This window comes from Centrocercus urophasianus, unplaced genomic scaffold (genome assembly GCF_019232065.1).
Source record: "Centrocercus urophasianus isolate 14NV4802_14NV808 unplaced genomic scaffold, USGS_Curo_1.0 seq_25, whole genome shotgun sequence".
NCBI classification, from domain to species: Eukaryota; Metazoa; Chordata; class Aves; order Galliformes; family Phasianidae; genus Centrocercus; species Centrocercus urophasianus.
Window position 1 is genome coordinate 11,076,433 of NW_024884811.1, and position 9,837 is coordinate 11,086,269.

Sequence of the window (9,837 nt, forward strand, 5' to 3'; positions counted from 1 at the left end):
GGGCCGCCGGGAGGCCGAGGGCGTCGGGCTGCGGACGGCGGCTCCATGAGCTGCCAGGTGAGTGCCGCCGGGCGGGCGCGAGTGGGCACCGGGCACCCCCCTGGTCTTCAGCGGGGGCATTCTCGGTTCTCGCGGCAGAAGCGTCGGGCGGAGCCGCCCGCAGTAAGCGCGGATCCGCGGTCGCCTACAGAAACGTCCCCCTGTCGTCCCCAGGTGACGGTGCTGTACTTTGCCAAGAGCGCGGAGCTGGTGGGGCTGCGCTCCGAGAGCGTCTCTGTGCCGCAGCGGATCACATCCCTTCAGCTCTGGGAAGAGATCGTTAAGATTCATCCCAGGTATCGGGGAAAGCGCCGCGTACAGGCGGTGCATAAAGCCTGACGTTCGTGGGGTGGAGGATTTGTTTTTGTTTTGTTTTAAGAAATACAAGTTCATCGTACAGGCTCGAGCTAGAGGCTGCAGCAGCGCTTTGGCATCAGAACAGCAGTGAACTTCTCTTTGTGTTGTAATAACCTCAAGTGAGCGTTTTGGCTCTGAGCCAGTTGCAAATACTGCGGCTTTACATCTACATTAAAAAGGCTAAATCCGATAAACGCACCCCACAGCTGGGTGTTGGAGAGGTCTGAGGTCCTGTTGTCTAGGATGGCCTCCACGAAGTCACTGCATAAAGACAGAAAGCACTACCTGTGGAAAGGCCAGGTGTCTCAGGAGAGGATGCAGCCCAGCTGCAGTGATAAAGTAAGAAGGTCTGATCGTAGGCAAGTGTTTTTTGATCACTTACATCTAGCTGTATTCTCATTTTATGGCAGTCTCTGGAAGGCTAGTGAAGAAGGGAACTAAGGCCCTGGCCCAAGCTTCCTGCCAAACAACCCTTACACAAGAAATAGGCTCAGCTGTTTTCAGCCTCTTCTGACTGGGGGAAAAAAAGGCACTCTTGATTGCATTTCACAGGGAGTCTTGTTTTTTGGGGGCGACAGCAAGAATGCCTTCATTGGTCAAGGCTGAAGAGTGTGTTGGAGCCTACTGATGATAAATCAGATGCAGAAAGGTGTAGCGTCATTTAGTCAAAAAGAATAGAAGTATAGCACATAACGGAAGTTATGGGCTTACTGCTGAATGCACCAGGATTTCCACCATTTTAGCTCTAGTTTTCTAGTTTCTTCCAGTTTTCCTTTGTGCTCAACACTTCTGTGCTCAAGCTAAAATGTTATGAGAAAAAGAATAAAAATTTAGCAATGCTAAGTGTTTCTAAAGGAGTTTTAGAAGAGGAAGGGATGGGTAGAATAAGATGGGTAAGTAGAGTTTTAGAGTAAGGAATGGATGTATTTTACTTTGCAACGTATTATTCTATTTGGTATCAGAAGCACTAGCACCTTTGACGGTTCATCGTAGTTTGTCAAATTCACCCTGTTTTGAAAGGTGACTTGCTGTCCTACATTTTGCATGTGCACATGCCTTTCACAGTGGCCTTCTTGGAAAATGCTTCTGTTCCTGGATTTTCTGGAAAAACTCAACATAATTGTAGGGCACTGACCACAGACTTCTATTCACGTTGCTAATGGATATTCAAACTGCAGCTTGAGCATACTTGACAATGCTCTTCTGTTCCACCCATTTTCCCCAATGAATTAACTTGCAAGTGACATTAATTAGAAACCATCCTTTTAATGGGCACTTCAGTTCCGTAGTTGTAGTCTGTGCTTTAGTGGCTTGCTTTACTTTTGTACATTCCCTCCCTTCAGTCTGTCCTCCAAGACAGCGCTACTGATTTTCGCTCAGACAGTGCCTTGCCTAGCTGGCTTTAGTCAAGCTGGCTGGTAGGAAATAAGTTGAATTTTACATGTACCCTTTTGGCATGCCTGCTTGTTTCTAGGCAATGCAGCTCTTCGCTGTCTGTGCCAGATTCTGTACTCTCAAACAATACAGTTATTATGCTGCATCTGCTAAAGTAAAAAGTTGGCATGATTTTCTAGTGCCTCAATGGTGTTGTCCTCATACTCTCTGTGTGACTGCATTTGTTGTGAAAGCAAACCTTGTTTCATGGTATCCAGAACTGTAGACTCTCACACCAACATCTCAGATGCGAAGGCCAACAGATATATGCAGAATCTGCAGAAATCACAGAGTCCTCACAGAATCGCAGAATGGCCTGGGTTGGAAGGGGCCTCAAGGATCATGAATCTCCAACCCTCCTTCCACAGTCAGGGCCACCAGTCTCCACATTTAATATTAGACCAGGCTGCTCAGGGCCCCATCCAATCTAGCCTTGAACATCTCCAAGGAAAATGCACCCTATCTGCCCTCTTAGCAATGCTGTCACCCTCATCAGTAGCAGACTGCTGATCTATAAGTACAGAAGACCAAAAGCCTTTTTGAGGTTACAGAACAAGAATAACAGTCTGACCACTGAATCTTCATGAGATCTTGAAAAACAAAGTATTGAGGGATGGTGTTCTTGACAAAAATTGCTGTGCAGTGCAACCACACTGAATAAGGAGAGCATTTCCTTTTAATCCCAAATTAGATAGTTTGTATATTCTTGAGTTATCTAGTTATTAGAAGCTTCTAAAGCGAGTCTGGCTTACGTTGGTTAATTTTTAATAAAATCCAGTGACAAACCCTGACTTTTGAAAATTGTCCTTAGTTGGTTTCTCCCTAGCTCCAAGAAAAAAAAAATCAATGAAGTGGGTGCTTATAATGTATGGTATTTTTTTCTGGTGGCAGTGACAGGACCTGAGAGAATTGGCCTGAAACTGTGACAGGGGAGGTTTGTAGCACTGAGGTTGCTGTAGTTTGAGGAGCATCTGGACAGTGCGCTCAGTCATGTGGTTTTGTCATTTGTTTTCTTGGGTGATCTTGGAGCCAGGAGTTGGACTTGGTGATTCTTATGGGTCTCCTCCAAATCAGGATATTCTATGATTCTGTGATTTTGAGAAGTATATTGGAAGAGAGTTGCTTAAATCTCAGCAGCATTTACCTCAGTTGCCCCAGACTATCAGTTTGTTGTTAATGAAATCTCGTGGTTGAATGTAAACACTCTAATTAGAAACCTAACTGTGTTCCTGCCAATCCCCTCAGGCTTGCTGTCATCCGGGAGCAAGTGGTTTTTGCTGTTCGGCAGGAGTACGTGCTTCTTGGAGATCAACTTCTGGTCCTGCAGACAGGAGACGAAGTTGCAATCATCCCACCAATTAGTGGAGGCTGAATCTGTGCAAGTTCTGAGAGGTAGGTATCACTTCTTGCTTCACGTCCTGTAGAGGATCATCCAATGTTAAAGTATCTGATGCATTCTGTACAATCTTTTTATAATATTTTTCTGGTAAGATTCTGAGATTTGGTATGCAGTTATCCCTATCTACATGTGGTACTCTTTGGAGAAAGCGTAACTTTTGTTTCCTGCAGGAGAGAATTGCAGTGCTGACCACAAACTATAAGCTGTTGCATGAATAAATGATTAGCACACACAAGTAAACGGAATAAAATTGGCAATGAAGTCAGGCACTGTTTTGTTTTGTTTTTGCTTTTAGGTCTTATTTTCTTTGGTAGTTTTTTTCTGATTGTCAGTAGATATCCAGCTTGCATAAGTAAGATTTTTAACTGAAAGGATGCCACTTTTTAACATAAAGGATGATACAGAAGAATTGTTTGCTAATTAAAAAAATACTTTGTTTTTTGCTGTCAAAGGGTCAAGTGTCTCTAGCACAGATTCGTGCTTTCCAGTGTAGCTTATTCTACTCCTGCTGCTCAGTCCACTTATATTCTTCCTCATCCTTAGATGAACTGGTAACTGGTGTATATACAAAGCATTTAGAAGTGGCACCAGTGTCATTGAAACAGCTGATAGGATGAAAACTTGCATGTCCTGGTTAGCATATTAAACTTTGAATTAAATGCAAGTTTAAACTGTGATTGATTATAGGATAAGACAGAAGGAATGGGCTGACAGGCTTACCAGAAATTTGCTAACATAGTGGTTTGTGCTAGTAGATTGTACTGTTGAACTGAACCTTGAACTAGTTCTTGTTTTGTCCTACCACACCAGACTTTCCTGCAAAGCAGGAGCCCATTTGCCTTAGAAAGAGATCTTCCCATGGTATTTGCACTTACTGTTCTCTCAGCAAGTCTGCTGAGAAGTGAATTTGCCATGAAGACTGGTCTCTTGGGGTGAGTAAGAAGATGGTACATGTTTTCTGAATAAATTGGGGCATCAGTATGGGATAAAAGGCAGTTGGCAAATGTTTGTACTGCCAAAAACAACTGCAGAATCTGTTTGGTTTTAGCCCTTCTAGGGAGCCATGGTTGAAAGAGAGGATGTGCCGAAAGATTTTATCAAGCTCAAGTCTGAAAAGCTGTCTGTAGATGAAGTGTCAGAACTGGTCATTTCACCATGCTGTGGGGCAGTGTCTCTTTTCATTGGTGAGTTTAAAGTTTTAGAGCGGGATCTCTGGATGTGTTAATAGTCTAATAAATGGAACCCAGCTTGTCCCACACCCCAAACTCGTGCTTCTCAAATAAATGCATTTCTGGACTGAACCCAGGACGTTTAGAAAACTCATTCTGAATTATTTAGAACAAGACCATGGCAACTCTTAAACAGTGCATTGAGACTGAGTGGTGAGAAGCTTCCCTGCTGGTGTGGCTGTTCTAGGACTGAATGGAGCAGCAGTGCTGGAGAGCAGTCCTGCTTATAAGTTACTCTGCTATTTCCCTGCACACAGTTTATTCAAGATGGAAAGTAGTGACTGCAATAAAACACAAGTACTGACCTGTGTGAAAACTGATGCAGTTCAGGTCTTGTTGAAGACAAAGTTTTGTTCTACCAGTGGGCCGGTGCAGTTTGAGTTTGCTGGCTCCACCCTGTTGTTTAAAATACGTGGTATAGATCTTCAAACTTTTTTTGCTTAAGCCTGAGTACCTGTGGGCTTTTAAGTACTAAGCACTTAAATAAATTAGCACAAAAGATGTTCCAGCTTTGAGCATTACAGACTGTGTATTTTCGTAATCTGTAGGCTTATTCCTTGTATATTGAAATTTCTTTTGTTTGAAGAATCTCTTCACATAGCCATAACTGGAGGAAGTCATTTATGTTTAGAGTGCTGTCCTTGGCCTCAGCAGGAGGTCCTGAGTTTTGCTCTGTTTTTTTTTTCTGTTGCTTTCCTTTTATAACTGCATTTTTGTTTAGGTACTACGAGAAATAATTTTGAAGGGAAAAAAGTGATTCGCTTAGAGTATGAAGCATATGCTTCAATGGCAGAGATGGAAATAAAGAAAATCTGCAGAGATGTTAGACAGAAGTGGCCATCAGTCAAACATATTGCAATGCATCATAGACTTGGGTATGTACGGATAGACCATTCTTCTTCAAATGGTATACTAATCTTTGAATGACGCTTGCATACTTGAAGGTTGTGCAGGAGTCTATAAAGCTGTAAAGCATCAAAGCTTGCTACTGGATCATGCTGTCAGTAAGGAACTAGGTTTCAGAAAGAAAGTCTTGTTTTTCAAAATATTTTTATTATAGTATTTGCCAGAATCCATATTAAGCTGTCAGAAACCTCAATCCTGCTGTTATGGTTTGAGAGTGGAGAAAAGAGATCTCCTTGCAGGAGAGAGCAGGCCATTATGTTTGTGAGGTTCTCTTCCACTGCTGCAAAGTGTCACTATTTTTTTTCCTGTCAGGTTTAAGTAATGGAACCTAAAATGTCAGAATATGAGGTTGAGAGAAAGGCATTGTAATTGCCAGTCATACTTGTAAAAATATCTCTTGTTATTCCTTGCATTGGATACACATTTTTTAATTGGATATAAACCATGGAATGGTTTAATATAGTCCTAAGCTTTCAATGTTCATCAGATTTTTGGCTGAAACTAGCAGGATTGGCATTGTGTGTTTCAAATATTTGTTTCCTTTTTTTTTTTTTTTTTTTTTCCCCCGCAGGAATAACTTAGAATGAGATCACAAAGGTTAATATTAACTCTGAGGGGTAGTTTCTTTGGATTTCTTCTACAGTCAACAGAGACAGGAATTAATTCTCTCTGAAGAGCAACTCAGAGTATTTGAACTTAGGTTTTTCTCTGAGCTGTTTGCCAATGCAGTCTTGCTAAGTAGAGAGGGTTGGAAGGCAGCTTTTGGGAGTACTACCCTTGTGAGGAGTAGTACAAAACCTTGTGCAACTTCTGTTAGCTTAGTAAAAATGACCCACCAAATAGAAAAAGAAACATACTTTGAAGTCAACATTTGGCAAAACTAAAGTTATGCTGCAAAATCTGTGTGCTTTGAGATACATAGTATCTTTTTTTCACATATCATCTCAGTTTGCATAAGAATTTCTGGTATTTTTAGTTAGCTTCCTGTTCCAGACCTGTTACTGTTCATTATTAAGCCCAACTTCTGGAGAGTTTCCTATGTTGCAAGATAGTAATTTTCATCTCTTAATTCCATGGACTTATTTTTAAAAAAGAAGAAAGAATAGGAAAAAAAAAACCTGTGACTGGTGGTTCTATTTATTTTAAAGCATGGAATTCCTGCATCTGATGTTGATTTTAGTTGTGGTTTTCTTTCTGTTTAAATGTGCATAATCTTTTGGACATGGCTTGACAGTTGCTTAGTGTGAATGAGTCAGGAGTGCATGTGACCAGAATACTGATGTGACATGGGTACAATCTTTGGGTGCTGTAGATGTTAAGCATTAGCTAAAACTTCTGTTGTTGTTCTCTCTCTAGCGTGGTTCCAGTAACAGAGGCAAGTGTAATTATTGCAATCTCGTCTCCACACAGAGCAGAGTCCCTTGAAGCTGTAACACATTGCATCAACAGTTTAAAAGCGTTTGTCCCAATATGGAAAAAGGTATGTTTGGGACAAATTTGGTTCTAGCCACTGCAAGGATCTTAGACAGCTGGACTGCTGCTGGCTCTTAGGGAAGGAGCTATAGTGTTATGGGCAGCAGTTGCTCCTGAAGAGATGCTTTTTTTTTTTTTTTTTTTTTTTTTTTTTTTTTTTTTTTTTTTACTTTAATGCAACCAGGCCTGAATGTGGCATTCAGGGACCAGGAAAACCCTCTCTTGCTTGTGCCTCCCAGCTACTCTTCTTCTTAATGCCTTTCTGGGGTAAGAGTGAAGGATTCTTGAGCTCATCTTTTCTGAGTAAAGTTCAGTTCTGCATATACTAGTGGAAGAACTTAGAATGTATTGTCTTGGATGGCATTGCAGTTTGCAAGTAGAAGTGGCATTTCTTTCTATTTTTCTCTCATCTCTATGGCTATGGATAGGCACAAAGCATTAAGAAGCAGGACACACACATATAGCACAGAGTGAAGGAGTATTCAGTGGTCTGAAAGCTCATTTAGAGACACAGTAATGTGTGTAGAGTGCAGCCTAAGTCTAGAAAGAGCCACATTGCATAACCACAGGATTACATGCAATTGGTGGACATTACCTCTGCCTTCTCTTACTTTCCAAACTTGGCATGTAGTAACAGTGGTTTCTTGAGTTGCTCAGTGTAGAACAGTATCTTCTGTATCACTTTTCTGACACCTACTTCAGGAGACTGAAGTTTTATGATTCCAGAAAGAATAATTGGGTTCACAACCCTGCTAAATTTGCTACTTGGGACTGAACTGCTGTTGGGTAGTCCAGTCTATCCTGAAGATGTAATGCTGTATTTTGAGTCTCGGTGTCATTTTTTTTTTTTTTTTTTTTTTTTAAACACATTTTCTAAACATTTAAACACTCTAATTCCTAAAAATGATGGTAGTATTTAGGACACAAGTGCTGTGTACTATACAGCTTCTGCATCCTTTCTTCTAGATCTCTTTCTTTAAGTGACTTCAATATGGATGAGGCCTTCTAAATGTAATGGGTTTAGCTCCAGGTTCAGCATGTGCCCACATGTAAGTCAGTGTTTTCTAAAGATGATCCCCCTTTTCTGTTTGCCAGCTAAGTGTAGTGTAGTCCTGATGTGGTCAGCAAATAATAGCAAGATGGCTGTTGAATTGTTTGGCCTGGCTTGTGCAGGCCAAACAACTGTGACTGTATGTAGTGGACTCCCACAATATTTCTCATTCTTTGTTTGTATTCACAGGAGATTTATGAGGACGAGTATTCTTGGAAGGAAAACAAGGAATGCTTTTGGACAAATTCAGAAAAATAACTGTATTCTTTTATAAATAAAGTGTTACTGCTCCTAATGAGTATTCTGTTCTAGCTTTGAGTTGTTCTTACATAGAATCTATGTGATCTTAAGCAATTGTAATAGGCATTTCAATCTGAATAATTTAATCAGGACTGTATGAAATTCATGAGCAGTAGTTAGGATTTTCTTAAAGTGTTAAGTGTTCTTAAATCCTTTGAAAACACGGAGTCAGTTTTTAAAACTATCTTTCCTAAAATTCATGGCTGCAAGACATTTAGTCCTCTGTGATATATACTGCTTTAGTTCTTCTGTGTTTGTAGTCTTTGCTGTTTTCATGAGAGGTCACAACAAGACAATTGGATACTAATACTCTGCCAGCAACAAACTTGCACTAGCAATAGCACATAAACTTGTATTCACCTAATGATGTCTAGACATGATTGATTTTGAAGGAGTTTTTTTGGATGTGTAATTTTGTGATTCTACAGGAAAAACATCCTCAAGAATAAGTTTAATTAGATTTAGAAGTTTGACCTTAGGCAGGTTAGGATGCAATGTCATCAGAATGGATTAGTTGTTCAAAGAAAAGTTAAATCCATTGCGTATGTACATTGCAAGGAATTCACAGCTTATATATGCCTTTAAATTCACATTTACATTTTTTAATAGTTTTTCACTTATGTTTTACAGTCTAAGAGAAAAGGACAGACATAGTATGCCTGTTCTTCCACTGTGGATAATAGGCTGCTTATCTGATTAGAATTGTTTTCTTTATATTATTCTGTACCGCAAAGCATGGTAGATGTTAAAAGTTCAAGGTGGCATTGTGTGTGATATTTTTACTAGTGGCAAATGGCAGATTTGTCTAATTGTTATCGATGTAGAGAAGAAAGGTATTCTAAGAAAAGGGGAATGCAGTTAAGTAAATTCATTTTTACTGAAGCTGGTATATCATTTCATAACACAATACTTAAGCCTCAGCTGTATGAATCTGTTTCATTGTGTCTGCAATAAAAACCTTCACAGCTGCTAGCAGCACAAAATGAAACTGGAAAAATAGGCAGTGATCATTTTCCCCAGTGATGTCAGTCATTTTTAATGCTTAGTGATGGTTACTGTACTGGGTTACATAAACCCCAGAAAAGCATGCAACTTCAGGTAAACAGGTGGTTAAACGGGTTAAAGCTTTATTGCTTGCTGCTGCACTTTCCCTCAGTGGGAGTTCTTCCTCTGCAGGACAGCAGCTGCTCCTTGTATGCATGTGTATACACAGTCTTCAAACCATATTGTCTCTATTATCTAGGCAGAGCTGAACAACTTAAAGGTTGCATGGATGTTGGAGAGAAGCCCCCTGTTAATTTGAGTGTCATTTTTGTTGGGAATTGTATGGAATCCTGACTACAGATCACTTCTTCAGACAAGTAATTATTTTTGTTCTTAAAACAAACAAACAAACAAACCCAAAAACCAATAAAAAACAATCAAAGACACAGTTTCCAGTGTTTTTGTGTTTTTGCACATTAATTTGTTTGTTGTTACTATGCAACTGATTAATTTCAAGCAAATGGCTAGCTTGCCTTGTGATGTAAGGTTTATGATAGAAGTAAAGCCTGTACAATTTTTACATGCTCAAGCTGTGCTTTGATGCAGGAAGACTGATACTTAGAAGAGTTAAATTGTACTTGGAGCTCTACAGGTTCAGAGAACCT

At 40.2% G+C, this 9,837-nt stretch overlaps 2 protein-coding genes across 2 annotated transcripts; both read left to right on the plus strand.

The window, feature by feature from the left end:
• Positions 1-7: 7 nt before the first annotated feature.
• On the plus strand, positions 8-4,126 carry MOCS2 (molybdenum cofactor synthesis 2). The gene is made up of 4 exons (XM_042825616.1): positions 8-57; positions 214-335; positions 3,076-3,222; positions 4,040-4,126. Exons 1-3 carry the CDS (start codon positions 46-48, stop codon positions 3,200-3,202), a joined length of 261 nt encoding a protein of 86 aa, XP_042681550.1. The 5' UTR covers positions 8-45; the 3' UTR covers positions 3,203-3,222; positions 4,040-4,126.
• On the plus strand, positions 4,071-9,597 carry LOC122163985 (molybdopterin synthase catalytic subunit). Its single transcript, XM_042825615.1, has 5 exons — positions 4,071-4,161; positions 4,278-4,413; positions 5,180-5,333; positions 6,721-6,844; positions 8,078-9,597. Exons 2-5 carry the CDS (start codon positions 4,293-4,295, stop codon positions 8,144-8,146), a joined length of 468 nt encoding a protein of 155 aa, XP_042681549.1. The 5' UTR covers positions 4,071-4,161; positions 4,278-4,292; the 3' UTR covers positions 8,147-9,597.
• Positions 9,598-9,837: the final 240 nt, after the last annotated feature.